This window comes from Pipistrellus kuhlii, unplaced genomic scaffold (assembly GCF_014108245.1).
Source record: "Pipistrellus kuhlii isolate mPipKuh1 unplaced genomic scaffold, mPipKuh1.p scaffold_m20_p_15, whole genome shotgun sequence".
Lineage (NCBI taxonomy): Eukaryota > Metazoa > Chordata > Mammalia > Chiroptera > Vespertilionidae > Pipistrellus > Pipistrellus kuhlii.
The window spans coordinates 11,023,786-11,047,232 of record NW_023425460.1 but is presented as its reverse complement, the minus strand read 5'-3'; the positions used below and the strand labels follow the sequence as shown (position 1 = coordinate 11,047,232).

Here is a 23,447-nt window from a genome sequence, read left to right as displayed (position 1 = left end):
CGGAGAGATGGGATCAGGACTGCAGAGCCCACCCTCATGCAGGCAGGACCGGAGGCTGCCAGCGCAGCAGGCGTGCCGGCCAGGTGATGGGGCGAGAAACCCGCCTCCATCCTTTGGAACACTCGGAGAGAAGTGAGAGGCAGAAAACACCAGGCTTTGAAGGCCTTGCTACTCACGGGGATCCTGTGCTGCTTTGGGTGTTGGGGGGAGGGAAGGGGGGACACACGTGAAAGGAAGGCCAGGGGCCAGGGCTGTGACATGCCCACCCAGAGAGAGGAAAAGCTCTCGCCTAGGGTTTGCTTTGGGGGCTTAGAAGAGGGGAGGACCCGTTTCTGTAAGCCACTGCTGCTGAAGTGGCATCCGCACATCTGTGCTGATGACAGGAACATTAAGTGCATGAAAAGGAAGTATGAACACAAGCTTTTGAGCATCTACTTTTGCCCTTTGATGAACAATCCACCATGTAAACTGGTTTTGAGGGAGCTAATGAAACCTTTATGTACCGTTTTGAAGACCAGGGGTTTGAAATGCTGCATTGGTAGTGTGTGTAAAGCCAAGCTTGACTTAAGTTGGGCTACATATTCAAACTCAGGGCACCGCTCACTGGTCCACCCTATGATCCTGGTTAAAAAAACGGTACCTGCGTCCGTGTGGCACCTGTAAGGTGATGTATGGGTCCCCTGCTTCCCCCTCACACCCAGCTGTTGCTCTGACTGGCATCAAAGGAGGCCGTGCGTGGCCCAGCCTGCACGTGGTTAGACCCCACGCGATGGCAGCGCCAGGGCCAAGATAAGAAGGGCCCGCGTTGCCCCGCCCGGGGCTGTGACTCCATGGGTCCCAGGGACCACAGTGACCTGGGTTCTTCCTTTCCTTCGGCACAGAAACTGCTTCCCCAAACAGACGGCCGCTCAGGTGACCCTCAAAGCCATCTCGGCCCACTTTGACGACTCGAGCGCGTCCTCGCTGAAGAACGTCTACTTCCTGCTCTTCGACAGCGAGAGCATCGGCATCTACGTGCAGGAGATGGCCAAGCTCGACACCAAGTAGCCGGACGGCTGCCCTCGCCAACCGGAGTCGCCGGAGGACCGGTCACGGGAGCAGGTTTTATTTTTCAAAAGGAGAGAGAGAGGGAGTGCTGGGCGGCTGAAGGGGAGTGGGTGGCAGAGGCTGCGGGAGCAGGTCCCGCCCGCGGAAGGAGCCTCTGCATTTTATATTCTCGTTAAAAAGAGCCTCCGTCCTAAAACCAGGTCTCCACGGGGGGTTCTTCCCATGTGTTTTCTTCCTGTTGTTTTAGAACTTTTTTTAAAAAAAAATACAGACTTCATTTTAGATTTATAGCATTGACTTTTACACACACCAAGAAAATCCTTTCAAAATTCTTGTCTTCTGTTTCTCCTTTTGCAAGGGAGGAGGGCGTCCGAGTGGCCCGGGCTCTGCTCAGAGGCGCTCTGTGTTCCGTGATGGAGGAGAAAATTAGAAAGGCATCTCACTGGTGCTTTATCTTTCTTAGTGCCCCGCCAGCCCCCACCCCCCCGATCCCTATACCTGTAACTACTCCTCAGAAGGATTTACTCCAGGCTTTTTTCTGTTTTGTTTTGTTTTTTAAAGAAAAAAGAAAATGAAAGGAAAAAAAAAAAATAAAAGATTCAGTGTCTTTCTTACAACATATTCTTTTATTGCAACATTTTCCTGTTTGGAAAACTGTCCCCATGGGTGTGGGCACGTCTAGAATGTTATGATCAGAATGAGGCCTGTCTCCAGTGGGCTTTGGCTCCCGCCATGCTAGGTAGGTCCCAGGTCAGACAGCACAGAAGGGCCTGTTTCTCAGGCGTCGGGTCCTGCTTCCAGAAGGGGGGGGGGGGGTCGTTGGCCTTGGTCCATAGGAACTCAGCCCTGGGCGATGCCCCCGTGGGGAAGCCGTGCTTGGGGGAGAGGCACATGTCTCAGTATCCCAGGCCACAGCCCAGACGGGATGCAGTGAGAGCCCCGTGAGGCTGGTGTCCAAGGACTCTAGCCAAGTAGCCAGAGGCCACATCAAAGGTAAGCAGGGAGGGGCAGGCCGGGCAGGGCAGGAACCTGAGTTTATTCGGATGAACTCATCAACCACTTCTGCTGTAGAGTGAACTTACGGGGTCCCAAATAGGCTCCTCCAGATTGAAGTTCTCTCCCAAGCAGAGGAGTCAGTAAACCCTTAGCACAGCTGCTGGCAGGCATCCTCCCTACCAGCCCGGGACTTCAGATAACTGACATTAGGGTTGGCCAAGAAGCCAGAAGCACAAAACCACAAAGGAGTTTTTCACTTGTAACTTTGCTCGTGACAGCAGCCTGGAAGCACACGGGCTTGTCTGCTCCCTGGATGTGAACCGATGGCGACCCTTCCACAGGCCTCACAGCTCGGCTGCCTCCCCTTAGCACCTCCAGGTCTCACTCTTAACTCCCTCAGCTTAGTAAAAACTCACTGTTAGCATGGACCAACCAACAGGGAAATTTTTACCTCTTTCTTCTTAAATATAACCTGTGATATAGAATCATAGCATATATGGTATAAAAATTGAAATATAGAAAGTTTTGTTAAGATTAAAGACTACCGGGACTAACAGTTTAAAACCGGCCTCCCACTGACAACTGGAGTATTGCAGGATGTGTGGGCTTGCCCGCCCTCTGAACGGGCAAGACTGGGGTGCGAGACCCCCTTCCTGAGCTGGTCTCACTCGGCAGGCCCTCCTTCCCGCCCTACACACAGGAAGCCAGCCCTCAGGAGACCCAGAGCCTGCACAAGCACACATCCAAGGGGGGCCTGTGATGCAGAAGGCTGGCTTCGCACTCCCAGAACCAAGTGAAGCATTCGGCCTCGCCAAACCCAGAAAGAATCCTCTAGGGGGTGTCCTTTTCGTCTTTCTCCCTCCGTTTCCCTCTCTCTTTCTCTTTCCTCTCCATTTTTGATTTTCAGTAAGTTGTGTTTCTGGTGAGTACATCAGTGGCATCTCACTCCAGAAAGAGTGCCCTTTGGCTGCTGTCAGGCGGGTACCACTTGCCAGGCAATCCGTTCCTGGGTGACGGTGGTGCCTCGTCTCCGGCCCAGCCTCCTCGTCAGGGTGGAGACTGCCGCATGGTTTTCCAGCTCGTGGAGACGAACAGGTCCCGGCTCTTGGCCAGCCGAACCATGAACCGCCCCACATAGAAGCCGCTGATCTGGCCCACACCGTCGTTTCTGCCCATGGCCAAGAGGAACGTCAGCGCACCTGTGGAGCAGAGGCACAAGCTAGAGTCCCGCTCACCATCTGTGGCAGGCAATCCCCAGATTTACTTATCAATTACAAATTATTAAAGCGCTCTAGGGAGTATTCCTGCCGCCAGCTTTGAAAGTCTGCCCTAGCCCTGGCCGTTGGGGTAGGATGTCGTCCTGTGCACCAATAGGTTGCAGGTTCGATTCCCGGTCAGGGTACTTGCCGGGCTTTCGGGTTCAGTGCCCGGTAGGCGTGCAGGAGGCAGCCAATTGATGTTTTGCTCTCCCATCAATGTTTCTTTCTCTCTCTCCTTCTCCCATAATTAATAAAAACATTTTAAAAAGAAAAATTCGGTACTAGTGGTCAGTCATCTCAAAGACTTTGACCATGATTAACCCCTACTCACTTAAAACTGAAGCAAAAGTTGCCCTGGCTGGTTTGGCTCAGTGAATAGAGCCTCGACCTGCAGATTGAAGGGTCCCAGGTATGATTCCAGTCAAGGGCATGTGCTTGAGTTATAGGCTGGATCCCCAGTAGGAGTGTGCAGGAGGCAGCCAATCAATGATTCTTTCTCATCATTGTTTCTATCTCTCCCTCCCCCTTCCTCTCTAAAATCATTTTTTTTTTTAATTTTTTTAACTGAAGCACGTGGGACACCCTCACCTGGTTTATAGGCCTTGAAGGGCTTCTGTTTCATGGAGTTGATGATGTTGGCCACGGCGATGTTGGCATGGAGGCCGGCATGGTAGGCCATCTTGGGCTCCTTCACGTCAGCACAGTCGCCGATGGCGTAGATGTGGCTGTAGCCCTCCACCTGGAGGTACTCGTTCACCCTCAGAGCACCATTGCTGGCCAGTCCACTATCTGCCAGGCAAAACCAACAGGAAACCAAAACCCTAAGCCGCCATGGTGAGGGGCCCCCGGAGCACAGAGAAGAGGAGCTCTGGTGCCGGTCAAGCCACCAAAGAGGCACCTTCTCCAGAGGCGAGCCACCCCCAGTTCACTCCGCCTGAAGCCCCTCCTCAGAATGCCTCCTGCAGAGGCAAGGTCACCAGCCCGGATGGAAACGGGCCAGAAGGACAGCCAGGGCCATTCTCTGTAACGTGCATGCCTCTGTAAGTTGCCATGATTAGCACAGTGCTTACGTTCACAGCTTGGCCAAGTCTTGAATTTTCTTTTGTATGTGGATCAGCTTTTTAAAATAAATGCAGGGCGTTAATAAGTGATAAACTTTTCATTTTAAGGGACTTAAAAGTTCATCTTTGAAGTATATCATTAGGACAATTAGGTGTTAAATGTTGGGCTCCCTGTCCATTAACCCTCAGTTCCACCTGCATGCCTGGCCTGGACTAGCTCCCTCCCTCTGGGGTTGGATAAGTCTCCCCTGCAGACACAGAGGAGGGGTTCCCCGGGCAGGAAATGGGATGAGGGAACCTGAGGACACAGCAATCCGGGGCCTGACCAACAAGGAGCCACTGAGTCTCCATTCACACATGCAGGCACGAGTCCCTCAGCCAGATGTTTCAATCAGCCCGATGGTCCAATCTTGAGCTTTAAGGACATGAGGCCACAATATTGCCCCCACTCCCCAAATGGTCATCCCGGCCCGAGTGGCCCAACATCTGGGTCAGGGTTTGGGGAGAGCAGCACCCCTGTGAACAGACAAAGGCCTGACCCCAGAATTTCCTCTGCATCCGTGATCCAAGGACAGGATCAGAAAGCAGACCTTTCCCAGCTCTCTGAAACCTGTTCTCGTCTTGGACTAAGTCATCATTATCACAGCTGAGGAAAGGCCAGCAAGAGAGAACCTAAACCTAAACTTAAAGTTTGATGTCACCCTTCGGAAGAGACGAAAGAGCTGCTGGGATGGAGGGGAAGGCAGGGGGTGCCGATTCCTGGGGGAAAGGCCTGAGGGGGCTTGGACGCTGGGCAGTGAGGAGGCAGCCTGAGGAGTGGACAGTGGCTCTGACGCCTGCTTACCAAACGCACGGTGGTAGGCAAAGCTGTTGATCTTGATACCGTTGCAGACAATCACCAGGTTGGTGGCCACCTCGGTGCCTTTGTCCGTCTGCACAACGATGCACTCGCGATACTCGTTGAAAGGCAGCTCTGCCATGTTGCTCACCCGTTCACCTGTCAAGGGAGGTGTGTGACAGGAGGCTGGCAGAGGGTGGACAAGGCTGGTCCACGCCAACGCTGACCCGGGGAAGTCTGGAGACCCGTGAAGGCCCCAGGAAAGGCCTGGATGCTGTAGCCCGATTAGGCAATGACTCCACTTCCCCTTCCCGCCCTGCTCCTCTCCCAGTCCACCTGCTACCCCCACAAGCACAATCCGGACACCAGGCCCCAAGGGATACGATGGGAGGAAAGTTCCAAGAAGCAATTTGAGGCTGAGTTTCCCAAGTTCTGGGAAAAGCCATTGGAGGAAGACCTCCAACATGCCTCCCCGATGATGAGCTATGCCCACCTGCCCGGGCAGGACAGGCCCTCCAGACAAAGGTGAAGCCAGCCGACCCTCCTCACTGCCTAAATGTAGAGGTGATCACAGCACTGCAGAGCCAGGAGCAAGGAGACAAGAGCCATCCAGGCTTTCACAGAGCAGACACCACCCCCTCCCTGAAGGGGCTGAGCCCCACAAAGTGTGGAGGACACCTTGGGGTTAGAGCCCCGCTCGCTAGCTGCTGGGTGGCTCTCTTCTCTCTTGCTCTGGACAAATGCCACGCCCTCACCACCCTCAAGATACAAACCAAAAAATTATTCTCTCCATCACAGACACATCATAATTCAGGTAAAATCCTTTAGATGATTTTTTAAAAATAATTCAACAAATAGGTACCACTGCACTTTGTCCAAACCAATAGCCAGGACAGTGCTGGTCTGTGACATGAAATCCCGTAAGTATGAGGGCTTCTGTCCTGCCCGAGGGCAGGTACAACCTCCGGCTGGACATCAGGGCTAAAATGCGCTTTGATGCTCAACCCCAGGACTCAGAGAACGTGGCCACCCTCTAGCTGAGGGCAGTGACCAAGCCTCGAGCCCAATCGCACTGGGCCAGGGGGAGGGCACATACTTAGCAGCAGCTGCACGCCTTTCTGGAGCAGGATCTCCTTTGCCTCCTGCCGGACACAGGGCAGGAGCTCCTTGTCAGCCAGGGCCATCTGGGAGTGAATCAGAGTGACCTGGGGACAAACGACCATAGGACAGAGGAGCCGCTGAGCCTCCTGCACACAATAAGAGGCTCAAAAACACCTGGTCTGCCTCCCCCACCTCCTCCCCTACCTCAGGTCACAGGTTTGGGAACTGGGGCCCAAGTGAAGCAATTTGCCCAACACTGGAACCAGCTCACAGCAAGCTGGGCTGGAGCCCACGTTCCTGGTCCAGGACTCAGAATGGGCCAGCAGGCCACAACCACACGGAGAACCACGTGGAAAATTATCTCCAACGTCCTTGGGCACTTATGGTCACACAGTCATATATAAGCCATTGACATGGTAACCTGACATTTACATTAAAGCTGGTTTTAAAACTACTGTATTTTCCGGCGTATAAGACGACCCCCTAATTTTACAGTTAAAACATAGGTTTAGGCCTATATTCGCTGTATAAACTACCCCCCACTTCAAAGAAAAGACTTACTTTGCCGTCAAGATCTGCAGGTAATTTTTGTGCAATTTTGGTCTTTTGCCCCCGATTTTCAGTTGACTGTTTTTCCGTTTCAAAAGTCATCTTATACGCCAGATAATACGGTAGCACTTCCTAGTCTGTGGGTCAGCACAGGGAAGCCAGAGGCAGCCTGGAATGGTACTCAAAGCCTGGGCTTCGGAATCAGACTGCCTGGATTGAAATCCATCTTGGATACTCAGACACTACCTGACAGCTCAGTAAGAAGGATCACGGTCCCACTCCTAGAAATGTAATGATGGGGGCAAAGATGGGGGGTTGAGAGGGTCAATGGAGAAAAAAAAAGGTTGGGGGATATCTGTAATACTTTCTACAATAAAGATAAATGTAAGCCCGAGCTGGTTTGGCTCAGTGTATAGAGGGTTGACCTGTGGACTCAAGGGTCCCAGGTTAGATCCCGGTCAAGGGTACATGCCCAGGTTGCAGGCTCCATCCCCAGTACGGTGTGTGCAGGAGGCAGCTGATTAGTGATTCTCTCTCATCGTTGATGTTTCTATCTCTCTCTCTCTCCCTTCCTCTCTGAAATCAATAAAGATATATATTTTTAAAGATAATTTAAAAAAAATAAATGTAATGATGAAATGAGCATGTATGTATAAAGCACATAACATACAGTACGGTGGCTGTTATTACTCTTATGTGTCTACGGATCATAAACATATGGAAGTTTTCCTGAGTTCCTTCTTACTTCAGACTGGTCTTTACCCCATAAATCAAAATTAATGAACTTTTACATCAATTATTCATAATAATTTCCCACAATTTGTCAGAGTACAACTGTATAATTAAATTAGCCCATATTGATCTCACTTTTCAAAACCAACATGCCTTTCCCTCGGGAAAGAGAAGCAGCCGCAGGCTCCACCAGCTCTCAGAAGTGGATCTGGCATCAGCTGCAAGCATGCTCTCGCCTCCGTAATTACCAATCATCGCTCAGCCCTCAGCTGAGCCTTCGCAGCTGCCAGGATGTGTTTTCTCTCCAGGGTGGCAGTCAGATGCTCGATCCCTCCCTCATTAAAAGGGAACAGGGCCACCCTCCCGTGGGCAGAAGGCAGTGCCGGCCAGTCCTGAGTGAGGGGCTGCACCGCAGGCTCCCTCTGCTGTCCAGGGCAAGGCTACCGTCTCTTCAAGACCAAAAAAGCAACTAACGGTGCTTTTGGCCAAGCTAGTTGTCAGCAAAAAGAGGGATTCGAAGTGAGGTCACAAAGCTGGGACACTGACGGGACACACGAGTTCATCTTTGTAAGGGGTCTCCCCTGGCCTTGATTCTCCTGGTTAGACCAGAAGGCATGACAGACCCCCTCACTGAACTAAGATACATCCTGGCTTATCTGTCCAGGAAAATTCCCATCAGAAAGGGACTTTAGGGGATCCCTCAGTGCAGAAAGCAGGAGACAGGAAACACAAGTTCCCACTGTGTGTAAGGGAGCTCCGCCTCCCAGGCCTTAAGCAAATTCCTGATTTTCCTTGCCGGCCACTGAGAGGTCAAAGCCAAGGCCGCTTGCCCACCTCTTTCTCAGGGTACTCGGTTTTAATCTCCGCTGCCATCTCCACTCCGGCAGAGCCTCCACCCACCACCACGATGGACTGTGAGCACTGGACCTGGAGCAAAAGCAAATGTGAAAACACCCACTCCAATTCACCCTGCCTCAAGGGGAGCTCTGGGGTCGGGGGGAGACTGGGGTCCTTGCCATAAGAGAACTCTTTCCAAATGTGAGGCCTAAATGTGCTTCCTCGGGGCCTAGCACTTGCTGGGTGTCTCCCTGCATTTTCTCCGTTGATGCTCACTCACAACAGCCCCAAGAGGCAGGTATCATACCACCTGCCCAGCCTTCAGATGACCATGGTCCAGGTCTGAGTTCAAAAGCTGGGCTCCTAACCTCTACAAGAGTGTCTTTTCTCCTGGCTTCTCAGAGCTGTGCAGAGAGGGGAAGACCTGGCCAAGGCAGGTAGCAGCACTCACCCTGAGATCCTCCCCTGGTCTCCACTTCTCATCACTTCGAAGGGGACAGAGCACCCACCCACCTCAGGACGGCTGTGAGAGCTGACTGAGGGCAAGGACCGAGCCTGATCTCTAAGCCACAAGGCCCTGTGCCACCAGGAGCCCCGAGAGAGGAGGTGGGATCCTCAGTCGATCCATGAGCAGGTCTGGATGCTCATGTCCAGACATTGATGACAGATCCAAAGATCTCCTCCCAGGAGTCTCTCTAATAACTCGCCATCTTTGCAGCCGCTGTCACAGCCCTGAGCATCTCCTAGGGTCTCCCTGCTGTCCCCCAAGTTGTTCTGCTCTCCGGGGGCCACTCAGTCTGCGCTCACTGCCCTGCCTGGGCCAGGGGCGCTCACCTGCTTCACCATGTTCTCGTAGGCCTGAATGGCCTCCTGCTGGCTGAAGACCTGGTTCAACTTGCCAGGGAAGAACCCAGTGCTGCCCGTGGCCAGGATCAGATGCGAGAAGGGCAGAGTCTGTGAGGGGCAAGTAAAGAAAGGTGAGGGCAGGCCCAGGTTCCTCATCCACCCCCAGGCCCACGGTACTGAGCCCTCTGGGCACTGAGGCAGCCCTCCTTGGCGGGGAGCAAAGCCATCACATGGTTAAGCCAAGGAGGGTAAGGTGCTAGAACCCAGGAGAACCTAGAGAAGCAGGCTTGCCTCCTGCCAGAGCCCCCAGCGTGGAAATGAGGACTGAGCTCCCCACAGTGGGGACAGGGAAGCTGGAAACGGGAAACCATGTGTGGGGAGTAAGCAGGATTCCAGCTTGCAATGTGGAATTAGTTTAGACTCTCGTAGGTACTTTAGGAGAAATTGCCCCCTGCGCCCCCAAAACAAAGAAAAAAAGGGAGGGAGGGAGGGAGGGAGGTCCCGCTTGGAGCCTAAATATATCAAGTGGACAAAACCAGCGCTGCTCTGACGGGAGGAGGACGGGGAGGTCTGTGTCCCGCTTGGCCCTCTCTTTCCATGGACCCTCATGGACCCTCCAGGGCTCTGAAAGTCTGGCCCAAAAACCACAGAACAAGGCGACTCTCAGCAGTCTTTCCAACCGAGATTTTTCCCAGCCCTAAAATTAATCCAAGTAGGATTGATTCACACAAAATCAAAGGCTCATTGAGGACAGACATTGCGTCCCCTTTTTGCAATTCCCCTTTAGCTTTGGATAGAATAGAGGGCAAGACTGGAGGTGACCCGCAACATGACGACTGGGCTGGTGGCAGCTCATTGGTGGAGCTCACATCACTGGAGGTGTATACCAGGCGCCAAGCTACTACCCGGGCTGAGGAACAGGAAGAGGAATGGAGGGAAAGTCTGCCCCCATGGGATGTGGATCCAGTGTGTGCCTACCCTTTGGTTCCAGTGGGCACGTAGGTTGGCCAAGCCTGGGGCTGGTCCAGGACACTGGCTTTCTGAGCGTGGGCTCTGGGAGGAAACTACCTGAGTTCAAATCCCGGCTGAGTATCTTCCTGGCTGTGGGATCCCGACTATAGGATCCCGGGAGAGCCACTTATTCCCTCGTGACAGGAGGTTACACCACCTCCCCCAGTCATGGCGGGCATCACAGGAGACCGTGTGAAGCTTAAGCCAGTGCCTGGGGCACAGGAAGGCTCGGGAGGTGGCTGCTGTGGTCAGGCCTCTGCTTACGAGGAAGCTGTTCTCAGCACCAGGCAGGGCTGGGGCCAGAGGCCACTCACGCCCGAGGGCTGCCAGGTAGATGTGCCCAGGTGTCCGACCAGCAGCTGTCAGCCCTGCTCACCTCGCCATCCTCCAGCACCACCGCCTGATTCTTCAGATCGATCTCAACCACTACGCCCTGCCGGAAGCTGTTCTTGAAACTCTTCGCGTAGGGGATGAATGTCTTTTTGGCAAACCCTGGGAGTGGACACAGAGGAGGCCACAGCGTAAAACTGGGCTGCCCACAGGAGACAGAACCACCCAGAACCTCTCCTGAACTGCATACCAACAGGGGTGCCCCCGACCACACATCTGGGCCAGTGGTGTACCCAGGGTATCCACTGCCCCAGTGCCAGTCTGGGCCCAGAGGCCTCAGGGAAGCCCACCTCTTACTCTCGGGCCTTGATATGGTAGCTGCTTAAGGCCAATGACCTTTAGATTCTCCAGAGTTTGACTAGCGGTTGAATGTAGGTACTGGGACCTAAGTCACAGTGTGATAAGACCAGGAAAGCCCCAGAAAGGAGCCTGTTACCGGTCTCCACGGAGGCCCGCAGGGCTGCCACGTTGTGGTGGAAGGAGTCCTTCATGTCCACCAGCGTGAAGGAGATGTTCAGTGCCTGCAGCTGGCTGGCGGCCGTTATCCCGCCAAAGCCCCCGCCTACGATCACCACGTGCACGCCTCTCACTTCCATGGAGACCTGGGACCCCATCGCGAACCGCTGCCACTGCAGGGACAGGAGAGACCACATCGGGGTTAGGGTAAGCTCGAGGCTGGGAGGGCAGGGTGAGCCCACAGCAAGACAGGCCTCAGATGCTGAGACTTGACCTTATTAATTTATGTCATCGGTAAGATTTTAATTGTAAAATCTGAATTCCAAAGAAACAGGGGTATCATAGTTCCATCCCATCACCCAACCGCACAGTTCCGTTCTCCACTGCATCCATGGTTCCAAGTGTATAGGAGTCCTTCAGAGATATTCTGTGTACCTACAATCATAATTGTTTTTGTACCCATTAAACTATTCTGCATTTTTCCCCATTCAATATATTTGCTCACTCGTCAACATAAATGAAATGCACTGCTCTAGCGGCTGCCAGGCTGGGAGCGGCCAGGCCCGGAGCAGCGGCTGCCAGGCCAGGAGCGGCCAGGCCCCGAGCAGCCGGGTCTGGTGTGGCCAGGCCCAGAGCAGCATCTGCCAGGCTGGGAGCGGCCAGGCCCGGAGCAGCCGGGTCTGGTGCGGCCAGGCCCGGAGCAGCAGCTGCCAGGCTGGGAGCGGCCAGGCCCGGAGCAGCCGGGTCGGGTGTGGCCAGGCCCGGAGCAGCAGCTGCCAGGCTGGGAGCGGCCAGGCCCAGAGCGGCCGGGCCCGGAGCAACCGGGCCCAGAGCAGCCAGGTCGGGTGCGGCCAGGCCCGGAGCAGCAGCAGCCAGGTCCAGAGCAACTAGGTCGGGAGCAGCAGTGACCAGACCCAGAGCAGCTGGTTGTGGAACGAACCAGAGCAACAGAGGCCAGGCCCGGAGCAGCCAGGCCCGAAACAGCTCGCTCCTCGCCTGCCCCTGCCTCACGGCTGCCTCTCAGACATGGCTGGAAACTTTTGTGGGAACTTGAGGGTCTGCTGAATCAAGTGATGAAAGCTTAGATCTGGATGTGTTGAGTTAGTATAGCGCTGGGGTGTTAATCTGTGAGTGCCTTGGGTGGGGCCTGGATGAGGCTGGTTGACCTATTTGGAAATGTCTTTTGTGTGAAGTGTATCATTGGGCACGTGGAGGTATTACTGATATGAGAAAATGCTGAGTAACTGATTTACTATCTGAAAAGGGATTTACTAACGGGGAAAGGGAGGGAGGAAGAGACTGAACATAAACTGTGCACCTATGGATGAGGCCAATGTGGCATGGGGAGGGGGCAGAGGGAGGGGTGGGAACCTGGTGGAGGGGGGAAGAAATGAGGAACCTTTGTAATAATATGAACAATAAAGATTGATTAAAAAAAAAAAAAGAAAGAAATGCACTGCTCTTTGATGTGCCCTGTGCCGTGGATCCTGGGGTCAGAGACAGACAGACAGATACGGTCCCTGCCCTTGCAAAGGAGGGGCTTACAAACCGAAGGGCAGGAGGAAGAGGAGGACCTGGGAAGCTGGTCAGCTAGCTACACAGTAACAGACGGTGAGCACACCTATGGGGAACTGCAAGCATGGGCCACATACAGGAACAAAATAACATTCTTAAGCCCCAAGCTAAGCAAACACTCGGACCAGATTCTGCCCACTCACAGGTCACCAGCTTGAGCCCCAGGCCTAAGGAGATCAATGGACAGATTTTGACAATCAAAACCTCTGGCCCCCAGCTGTGCCTGCTGCAAAATAGGATGCGGTGTGACTGGGCCGTGACAGTGGGGCAGGGAGGAGAGGCCGGCAGTGGGCAGGTCATTCCCGGGCACTCCTGGGGCGGTGGTGTACACCAGGACTGCTGGGCAGCCTCCCCGGGAGACAGGGGCAGAAGGAACGTCTGCTGCAAGAAGAAGCGTGCTGGTAAAAGACTGAGAAGGAATTAAGGAGGAGGGTAAGAAGGACGGCAGGGAGCAGTGCTGATCGTGTGGGCTCCAGTGAGGGGGAGGGAGGAGCAAGCACCTGCTTGATGCCAGGGACAGAGTCTGCAGAGGGTGGAGGGCCAGGACTGCAGGCCACCTGTGCCCCAGGCCAAAACTCACACCTGGACTGGTGCAGCTGGTCCGGGGTCCAGCAGACTTAGCAAACCTTGGTTGAGTTCCTGAGCAGCTGAAATTCACAAACCCTTGGCCCAGAGCATGACACTGGAGGACATCTGAGGCAGAGGACAGCCTTGGCTGAGTCAGCACAGAGGGAAGAGTAGTGGCGAAGCTTGCCTGGGTGCCCCCAGCCATCCTGAGAAGCAATCTACTGGGCCCACCCTCCAAAGAGCCCGGGTTACCTGGCGCACCCGAGTCTGCCCCTCTCGAGGGCTGAGAAGCTGGCCTGGGGCTGCAGTCAGAGGCCTTACCCAGGTCCAGCTTAACCCCAGAGAGGATGCCCATGGTGCAGGGCCTAGGGCTCTCCAGTGTGGAGCCCAGCCACCTGGGGAGCCACCTGGCCTGCAGCTGAGATCCTGAGAGCAGTGATGGGTTGGGAGGTGCTGGCTGGAGGCGACAGGCAATCACACCTCCTCCTGACCTGGGCCGGGCTCTAAGGAGGCAGAAATAAAGCAGGCTGCCGAGGAGAGACACTGAAGGACGGCAAAGCTGACATGCACAGAAAGCAGCGAGAGGGGCCCAACAGCAGCCATGGGCATCAGGGATGGAGGTTCACAGTGGAGGCGGCAGGGGTGGCAAGGAGGAGGAAGTGGACTCGGGTCAACCGTGAAGGGCAGACAGCTTCCTCTTGATGGGGAAGCGTGTTCCAGCCAGCCTGGGGCCCTCTCAGGCAGCACCCCAGCAGCTGGAAGACTACCCACTGTCCTGGGAACAACCACTCCCCCCACTCCCGGCCTCCATTTACCCCCTATAATGTGAGGGGGCTCCCTAAGATGTCCTTGCACACATAGGTTTCCAAGACATGGTGGCCCCCAAAATGGCCCCCACACCTATAGGGGCAGCTTATGATTGGAGCTCCAGGCACTGTTCTTGTTGGTATTCAAATGTCCACTGCCTAATTACTCCCCTGGGGGAGGGAGAAACTGGTGGGGGAAAGGGAACCTGGTGGGGGAGGGAGAAGCTGGTGGAGGAGGGAGAACCTGGTGGGGGAAGTAGAAGCTGGTGGGGGAGGGAGAAGCTGGTGGAGGAGGGAGAACCTGGTGGGGGAAGGAGAAGCTGGTGGGGGAAGGAGAAGCTGGTGGGAGAGAAGCTGATAGAGGAGGGAGAACTTGGTGGGGGAGGTGGATCTGACAGAGAAGATTGGAGGGGATTTTGTTTCTCACTGGCTAAATGGTCCCCAACTCATTGAGGTTTGTGCATTCTACCCATTTACAAATGAGGAAAGAGCCCTCAGCAGGGCTGAGACCAGGACACGTTCCCAGCAGGCAGGGCCACCTTCACTGCTCCAGGCCCTCAGCAAGGTCGTCCTGAGTGCTCATCGGGCTGAATCTGCCAACTGGGCCAGAAGGAGAATGTCTCCTGGGACCAAAACCCAAGAGGGCCCAGGGCCCCGCCTGAGGTCAGGAGTAAACACAGGAGCTGAGCAGAGGCTGGGAATGAGGCAGGCGGTGGAAGGGGTTTCACCTCCCCCTCAGCACGGCTCCTCGGTGCCAGCCTGCCTTTGGGTCCAGCAGCCAGCACGGCCAGGGAAACACCAGAGCTCTGCTTCCAAGCCGACCGGGCACAGGCCCGGAGAGGCTGGCCAGCTTTAGGGGAGGGACCTCCCTGGTCAGGTCACACTGCCCACCTAGGGAAGCTCAGGAGGAGCCTTAGGAAACATCTGGACCTTCTCCACAGAGGACAGTTTGGCCAGGAAGTCCGGGGGCAGAAAGGGAGGCCGAAGATGAGTTTGGGAACAAGGTGGGTGGCCAGGAGGGCAGTGACAGGGGCCAGCACACACAGGGTGCCTGTCACACCCACATGCTCACCAGTTCTAACCACCAGGCCTGCCCTGGGCCCTTTCCGGGGAGGACAGTAAGCCCAGCAACCCCAGCGCAGGCCTGAGGGGCAGCACACTGGCCCAGGACCAACTGGCTTCCCCAAAGGGCGAACCTCGGCCCACCCAACCAGGTACAGCCTCAACGAAGGCAAGCTGCTCCTCTGGAGCGCCAGTGAGCGGAGTTCCAGGGCCTGGGCCTGAGGGGCTGGAGGAGGCGCTGAAGCCCCTCCTGGAATCTGCTCTTCTCTCTCCTCCACTGACCTCTGACACCCTCACTGGGAGAATGGTGGGCTGGCGGCTCTCCAGCTCATCCACCCTTCCTCCTCAGCGGCCTCCCTTGCCCAACACTCTTGCACACCCGAGTCGGCCTTGACCAATTCTTTTTTTTTTTCTTTTTTTTTTTGTCCTCACTGGAGGATAGGTTTACCCATTTGAGAGAGGGAGGGAGGAAGGGAGGGAGAGAGAGAGAGAGAAACACTGATGTGAGAGAAACATCCATCAGTTGCTTCCCATACATGCCCCAACCAAGGATTGAACCCACAACCTAGGTATGTATCCTGACCGGAAATCAAACCTGGAAACTTTCAGTGTATAGGACACTCCAACCAAATGAGCCACCCAGCCAGGGCCCAGGGCCAGTTCTTGCTTGGCCCCTGAGGAGAGGTGGACTCCCCTACACTCAGCTACGATCCACTTTAGAGCTGCTTCGCAGCCACACACCCTGTAGGTGCTCAAAAAGCACATGTAGCCCTGACCAATGTGGCTAAGTGGTTAGAGCATCCGCCTGTGCACCAAAGCCTCACAGCTTCGATTCCCCGTCAAGGGTACGCACCTGGGTTGCAGGTTCGATCCCCACCCCTGATTAGGGTGTGACAGGCAACCAATTGATGGTTTCTCTTATATTGATGTTTCTCTCTCTCTCCCTCTTTTCCCCCCTCCCTCCCTTGCACTCTCTCTAAAAAATCAATGGAAAAAATATCCAGTCTTGCCCTAACTGGTTTGGCTCAGTGAATAAGAGTGTGAACCTTCGGACTCAAGGGTCCCAGGTTCGATTCCGGTCAAGGACATGTACCTTGGTTGCAGGCACATCACCAGTAGGGGGTGTGCAGGAGACAGCTGTTCAATGTTTCTAACTCTCTATCTCTCTCTCTTCCTCTATGTAAGAAAAAGTCAATTATATATATTTTTTTTATTTATTTATTTATTTATTTATTTATTTTAATATCCAGCCTCAATCAATGGGAGACTCCATCAACAAAAGACTACAAGATACACTGTTATACACCATACAATGGAATATTCTGGAGCCCTTCATTTTTAGAGGGGATGCTTTTTATATGAAATGCTTGTCCAAGATTTGTCCAACTCATAAGATGTACAAGACCAAGAATGAACCTTAACGTAAATTATGGTTTTTGGGTGACTGTGTCAATGCATGTCCATCAACTGTAACAAGTGACCACTCTGGCGGGGGTGTTGACAATGGGGGAGGCTGTGCATGTGTGAGGACAGGCGACATATGAGAAATCTTCTGTACCTTGCCCTCAGTTTTGCTATGAACTTAAACTACTCCACAAAAATAAACTCCTTAGCCAAAACCGGTTTGGCTCAGTGGATAGAGCATTGGCCTGCGGACTGAAAGGTCCCGGGTTCGATTCTGGTCAAGGGCATGTACCTTGGTTGCGGGCACATCCCCAGTAGGGGGTGTGCAGGGAGTCCATGTTTCTAGCTCTCTATCCTTCTCCCTTCCTCTCTGTAAAAAAAATTAATAAAATATAGTTTTTTTAAAATAAATAAATAAAGTCCTTAGAAAACAAAGTTTGTTACCTGGCCAGTGTTGCTCAGTGGTTGAGCCAACCTATGAACCAGGAGGTCACTGCACAGTTCGATTCCCACTCAGGGCACATGCTCGGGAGGCGGGCGCAATCCCCAGTGGGGAGCAGAGAGGTGCATGAAGCAACCTCTGTCATCATTGATGTTTCTATCTCTCTCCCTCTCCCTTCCTCTCTGAAATCAATAAAAAATATGCAACAAAGTTTGTCCATGAAAAAGTCAGGTAGTAGAACAGCCTAATTCCACTTATGAGCAATCAGACATGTGTATCTAGCTACATGTACACATATATGTGTAATAATTACAACAGCTAGCACTCATTGCCTTTTTATCTGTGAGTTGTTATAAACATTTTTGATAGAAAGTCAGTAACTTGCCCAAGGTCAAGCCTCACGGTCTGACAGGCTTGGACTCTAAAGCAGTGGTCCCACATGACATTTCTACTTTCTTCTTTGAGTTTGTTTGTTGTGGGGTTTTTGTTTGTTTGTTTGTTTTTGTATTGTTTGAATATTTTTAAATGAGTGTGTCATTTTTACAGAAATAATAAAGCTTTAATAACAGGGCAGACCTCCTACCAACTAAATTTTTAAATTGAGATATTAGTCATATAAAATTCACTATTTTGGAGTGTACAATTCAGTGGTTCCTAGGACATTCATGAAATTGTACAACCATCACCACAATTAAATCCAGAACATTTTCAATGCAAGAAGAAGAGGAAGAAGAAGGAGAAGGAGGAGGAGGAGGAGGAGGAGGAGAACTCATCCATTAGCAGTCATTCCCCATTCCCACCTCCTGCAGCCCCTGGGAGCCACTAATCTTCCGTCAGTCTCTACATTTGCCCATTCCATACCTTTTGTCGGGTTTCTTTCACTTAGCATAATGTTTTCAAGATTCAGCCAAGCTGTACCAGTATTTCATTCCTTTTTATGGCTGATTAATATTGCATTGTTTGGAGGTACATTTTGTTTATCCATCCGTCAGTTGATGTATATTTAGGTTGTTTCCACCTTTTGGCTCTTGTGAATAATGCTGCCATGAACATTCATACACAAGTTTTTCTGTGAACGTATGTTTTTAACTCTCTGAGTATATACCTAGGAGTGACACTGCTCGGGCCTATGGTAAGTCTGGACTTAACTGTTTGAAGAACTGCCAAACCCACCATCTGATTCTGAACTGAACATCAAGCCAAAGGAGAGAGCTGTTTGGGCCTATGGTAAGTCTGGACTTAACTGTTTGAAGAACTGCCAAACCCACCATCTGATTCTGAACTGAACATCAAGCCAAAGGAGAGAGCACAGAGAGTCTTAACTCAACCTGCCCAGATGCAGGAAGGTTAGCTTAAGAGAAGGTCCAAGAGAACAAACCCTAATTGTCTAGGAAATTTACCTTTGTCCTTTCCCCAACACATTCATGCGGGTGCCCACACATATATACGTTTGTACATACACACACACACACACACACACACACATACACACACACACAAATTGGTATACACTGGAATTTTCTCAGTAAATCCTGTTTCTACCAAAAATACCCAGCCTGGGGGGGGAGGGGGTTGTCTGTAATGATACAAACAGAGGCTTTTAGGAATCTACTGAAAAACAAGCGAGTTACATTTATGCCAGAGTTGCAGAGTGGTCACGCCTCAGCACACACAGCAGGAACCACATGGATTCCAATCAATGCAAGGGCTTGGTCCAGGTTTGCTTCACAGAGATTACTAATGAAATGAAGTCTGGAGTCCTCAGTGGTTAAGCCAGGGAAGATTTCTACAGGCACGTTTCCAGAGTGGCCATCCTGTGTGAGAGGCCCTCAGTGTGACTCCAAACACCACGAATGTCCCTATCCAGCCGGGGACAGGCAGAGAGTAGGCCTTCCATGGCCCATTCCCCAGGGAACGCATGCTAAATATAACCCCAAAAATACCAATTTCCGAAAGGGACTCAAAGTCTAACAAAGGAGCTATTCTTTCCCGCCCTAGGAGAGGGCAGCTCTGGGCAGACTGGCCCATGCCAGCGTCCTGCACACTCCCCTATTCCCAAAACAGCCCTGTGGTCTGCTCACTTCCTGTGTCTGGGCCCTCCTGGGTGTTTTTGTTTTGTTTTGTTTTTTTTAAATATATATATATTATTGATTTTTTTACAGAGAGGAAGAGAGAGGGATAGAGAGTTAGAAACATCGATGAGAGAGAAACATCGACCAGCTACCTCTTGCACACCCCCCACTGGGGATGTGCCCGCAACCAAGGTACATGCACTTGACCGGAATCGAACCTGGGACCGTTCAGTCCGCAGGCCAACGTTCTATCCACTGAGCCAAACCGGTTTCGGCCCTCCTGGCTTTCTTATTTCACCACCAGCCAAACACCAGCCAGGACCGCCAGGACCCCCAGGCCCCGGCGCACACCAGCCCTGGTCAGCTCTACTGCTGGGCTGCTGTCCCGAACAAGGCCAGGCCCAGCTGGGAGCAGTGTCCCCCGGGAATGCAGGCCCTCCAGATGTGGGGTTACACACAGTGCTCTTAAAGGGTTTCTCTCTAGGTGCTGGGGTGAGGAAGGCGGGTCTTGCGAGTTTAGTGCTTGCACAGGAGCATACTGGAGCACACACACACTCAGAAGAGCAATGGTGCCACAGTGTGGGTGCAGAGAGCCCATGGGCACCGCCCAGCCTAAACCGTCTCAGAGCACAGGGCATACTGGAGCACACACACACCCACTAGTGGCGTCTGAGCAGGCCTCCTGGATAGTTTACACCAGTGTTTCCCAACCTTCTCTCATGATGAGAATCACCTGGTGGAGTTGTTAAAACACAGATTCCCGAATCCCAACTAAGAAGTGCTAAACTAGAATTTTTGAGAACATATAGGTAAAACTGCATACCTAACTTAGTGCTCTGTATATAAAATCTGTCTTAGAGCACTAGTTAAGTATACAATTTTACCTATATGTTCCCAAAAATTCTAGTTTAGCACTTCTTAGTTGGGATCCGGGAATCTGTGTTTTAACAACTCCACCAGGTGATTCTCATCATGAGAGAAGGTTGGGAAACACTGGTTTACACATTCACATGTTTTACAATGGCCATGAACACAAGACACACACCCGGGGTGCCTGGTAAGCCCTCCCCAAACTATGTCTGCCACCCAGCTCTGTGCCAGTCCTCTGTGCGGTCACAGGTTCCCAGGGCCTCTCTAAAATATAGTGGCAACCATACTTTGGTAAAAACTGCTGTTTGAATTTTAACCCTTCTAGTTTGGCCCCTGCATCTGATTAAAACACAGGGTACTTACCTCAGCTTCCAGGTGAAGACCTGGAGGCTAAGGCAATTTTCCCTTGCCAGGGATCAGGACCACAGGAGAATGGTTCCCACTGGCTCAGTAGCTTCAGGGATAGAAACTGTAGATCAGCGTTTTTCAACCGCTGTTCCGCGGCACACTAGTGTGCCGCGAGATGTTGCCTGGTGTGCCGTAGGTGCAGACAAGACAAGAATTTTATAATTTTTCACTATTTTGTTTACTTAATATTTCATAATAAAGTAATTATAAAATACTTTCTTTGTGTTTATTTGATTCCTATTCAAGAGAATTACTTTATATATAGTCAATATAGGCACAGAGTTAAATTTTTTAACATTTTCTAATGGTGGTGTGCCTCGTGATTTTTTTCATGAAACAAGTGTGCCTTTGCCCAAAAAAGGTAGAAAAACACTGCTGTAGATAACCTTTAGAGTCTAACCGCTGAGCTCTGCTTCTGTGTTATCGCTATCACAAGATAGGGCCACATTCCAATGTCCAGCAGGCTGTGACTGGGAACCAACCCTGCGGGCTGTCCCCAGTCTTTAGAATTTAGTCTTTAGGGTTTAGGAACAACAGGAAAATTCTTGCGGTTTAAACCTTTAAAAGGAACTGCCTGCCCCTGAAACAGGGCAGTCATTTGGAGTCCACCTGCATGTGGTGCTCTTGTGGCTGTGCTGGCCAGTTCAATAAATCCTTGCCTGCTTTTTTTAATTAATTAACTAGCCTCCGGTGGTCTTATTTTGAACCCAGGATTCGACCCCACAACACTCTCCCCTCCGCACCCTCAGACACAGCCAGGGGTCAAAGGGACACCTGTTGGAGGGACAGGCAGGGTGTGTGTGGTGGGTGGGGCTGGAAGGTGAGCGCCCACCGCCACCCACAAGCAGCAGCTCCGCGGGAATTCCAGGCGTCCTGGGCTCCCCGGTCCCATCCTCAGCTCGGCGCCTGCGGAAGCTGGGCTTTGAGGAAAGGAGAGGGGGATCCCCTAGTGTGACCCGGAGCCCGTGGGCCCTGGGCCCCGGCGTCTCCCTCCGGGGGCCGGAGGCTTTCCTCCCTCCCCGGGACACCGGCTTCTAACCAGCGGCGACCCCCGGGCTGGTGGGCGGAGGGAGGGCACCCTTCTTACCTGGAAGACTTGGCCGTGACCTGGGGCGGACGGGCAGGGGGTTAATTCCCTTCCCCCGCCGCGGGTAAGCCTCCCTGTTGAGTTTGGGGGAAAGTGGGGTGCTGCAGGCGGCCCCGAGTCCCAGACGACCGGCCCCTCCTCCTAAGGTCCCAACTCCACGCACCGACTTCCGCCGAGTCCGCCGCGTTCCCCAAGCCCCGGCGGTCCCGGTCCGGGGAGCCTGCGGGGCCCTGCGGGCGGGCGCGGGGGAGCCCGAGAGCGCGCCTCCCGCAGAGGCGCCGCGGGCGGGAGGTCGCCTCGGGCACCACGGCCCCGCCCGGCCCACGTGACCCGGCGCCCTCTGGTCACGTCCTCTGGCCACGCCCCCGCGGGCTCCCGGGTGGATTGCAGCTGGCACGCCCCGCCCCCTAGCGGACGGGAACGCCCCCTTCGCCCGGTGCCCCCGTGAAACTGACGGCGCTAAGATCCACGGCGCCTGGCCCTGCGCGAGCCCCTCAGACTCTGATCCAAGTTTGGCCCGGCTTTCCGCCAGCAGAAGCTGCCGGACTTCCGAGCGCGGGTGGCCAGCCTCCTGCCTTTACGCTTATATATTATAAGTAGTAATCCCGCTAGCCCAGTGGGATTATTACTTATATATGTAATATTACCTCTGCATGCCCGGCCCTGAGCTAGGAGCTGGGAGATGGAATGAGAACAAGCTGGCCTGGTTTCTGCTTGCCCCTGATTGGGTGATAGACTGGGGAAAGGCAATTAAACATCTGTCTCTCATTGAAGGAAGAAAACCTGGGAGCAGAGGAGGCCTTTCTCCAAGGAGGAGGAGTTAGTCCCGGGCAGAGAGGAAGCAAGTGTGCTCTGGGTGTGCAAAGACCTGGAGACAGGACATATTGCTGGCGGTGATGGGGGGGGCCAGGGGGAAAGAGCTGGTCACCCCAAGGCCAGTGGGATCTGTCACTGCAAGATTGTAAGCAGAAGAGTGATGGGACTGAGTTATGCTCTATATGGTGAAAGGTTGGGGAAGTAGGAGGGCTGCTGAAATGAGGGAACTATTTAGAAAAGAGAGAGCTTGGACTAAGTAGGATATGTAAAGAAATGGACTGATGCAAGCTACAACCTGGCAGTCAGGTCAAACTAACTAGGTGACAGAGATGACATCTACCCGTGTTTCCCCAAAAATAAGACCTAGTGCATGGAAAGATAAGACATCCCCTGAAGATAAGACCTAGCGCAACTTTGGGAGAAAAAAATTAATATAAGACCCTGTCTTATTTTCGGGGAAACAGGGTATTTAAACAAATATTAGCACCTACCCTAAGGGTTTTGAAGAAGATTCAACGAGACCCTTCCTGTGGAGTGTCTTAGTTGGTGTCTGGCACACAGCAGCCAGCTTGCCCAAGGCCATGCAGGGCCTGGCAGCCTCCTGGGGCCCACCCAGTGCCATTCACCTTCCTGCTTTCCACAAATGTCTGTAGTAGAAGTGGCCCTTTCTGTATCTCTTCCAAAGGTTGTGGTTAAAAACTTAGTATCCAATAGGAGCCATGTGACCAACTGCATGTAGAAGTTGGTGCTCCGCTTCATCTCCAGCTGGGAGAAAAGCTGGTGTAACTCCTGTGAAGCCAGGCTGCATCTTCCTCTCCTCTGGAACCTTTGCCTCTCCTCCTGTCCCTGCTGATGCTCTGCCCCATGATGGCAGGTGAAGGGGTGGGATACAGGGAGAGGTGTGGGAATCTCCACTGCCTTCTCTCAGATCCGGAGGGACCCAGAAGAGCAATGGTGCCCGAGTGTGGGTGCAGAGAGCCCACGGGCCCCGCCCAGCCTACACGGTCTCATAGGGAACCATCAGAGCCGTGGGGTGGATCCGATGCTTCAGGCACAGCACTCCTTGCATTTGTCCTGAACTTTGCAAAATTCCAGTTTTTATCTTTTTTTTTTTTTTTTTTTTTTCCTCCTGAAACCCCTCCAGGAAAGTAGGGTGGGGATTAAACTCGGACCCTGAGGACAGCAACAATCACCCTTGACCAGCTCTTTGGGGCA

At 53.1% G+C, this 23,447-nt stretch overlaps 2 protein-coding genes across 13 annotated transcripts in view; one reads left to right on the top strand and one right to left on the bottom strand.

Moving 5' to 3' along the window:
* Positions 1 to 1,238, top strand: part of LOC118719154 (core histone macro-H2A.2) — a 40,155-nt gene extending 38,917 nt beyond the window's left edge. For both annotated transcript variants that reach the window (XM_036438255.2, XM_036438254.2), the window contains exon 9: positions 882 to 1,238. In XM_036438255.2, the coding sequence (XP_036294148.1) occupies positions 882 to 1,047 (166 nt within the window). In that variant the 3' untranslated portion in view covers positions 1,048 to 1,238. The remainder of the gene's footprint in view (positions 1 to 881) is intronic.
* AIFM2 (apoptosis inducing factor mitochondria associated 2) lies at positions 422 to 21,725 on the bottom strand. 11 transcript variants are annotated; one of them, XM_045581771.1, is made up of 10 exons: positions 21,417 to 21,720; positions 20,730 to 20,731; positions 11,104 to 11,290; positions 10,654 to 10,769; positions 9,255 to 9,374; positions 8,418 to 8,510; positions 6,298 to 6,406; positions 5,208 to 5,360; positions 3,891 to 4,091; positions 1,655 to 3,242 (listed from the first exon to the last, which is right to left on the bottom strand). In XM_045581771.1, exons 3-10 carry the CDS (start codon positions 11,279 to 11,281, stop codon positions 3,091 to 3,093), a joined length of 1,122 nt encoding a protein of 373 aa, XP_045437727.1. In that variant the 5' UTR covers positions 11,282 to 11,290; positions 20,730 to 20,731; positions 21,417 to 21,720; the 3' UTR covers positions 1,655 to 3,090. The 11 variants fall into 11 exon arrangements, with proteins under 11 accessions (XP_045437733.1, XP_045437727.1, XP_045437730.1 ...); XM_045581774.1 differs by having other exon boundaries at positions 21,580 to 21,720; XM_045581777.1 differs by lacking the exons at positions 1,655 to 3,242; positions 20,730 to 20,731 and adding an exon at positions 422 to 1,296 and having other exon boundaries at positions 11,104 to 11,296; positions 21,417 to 21,722.
* Between the last annotated feature and the right edge of the window lie 1,722 nt (positions 21,726 to 23,447).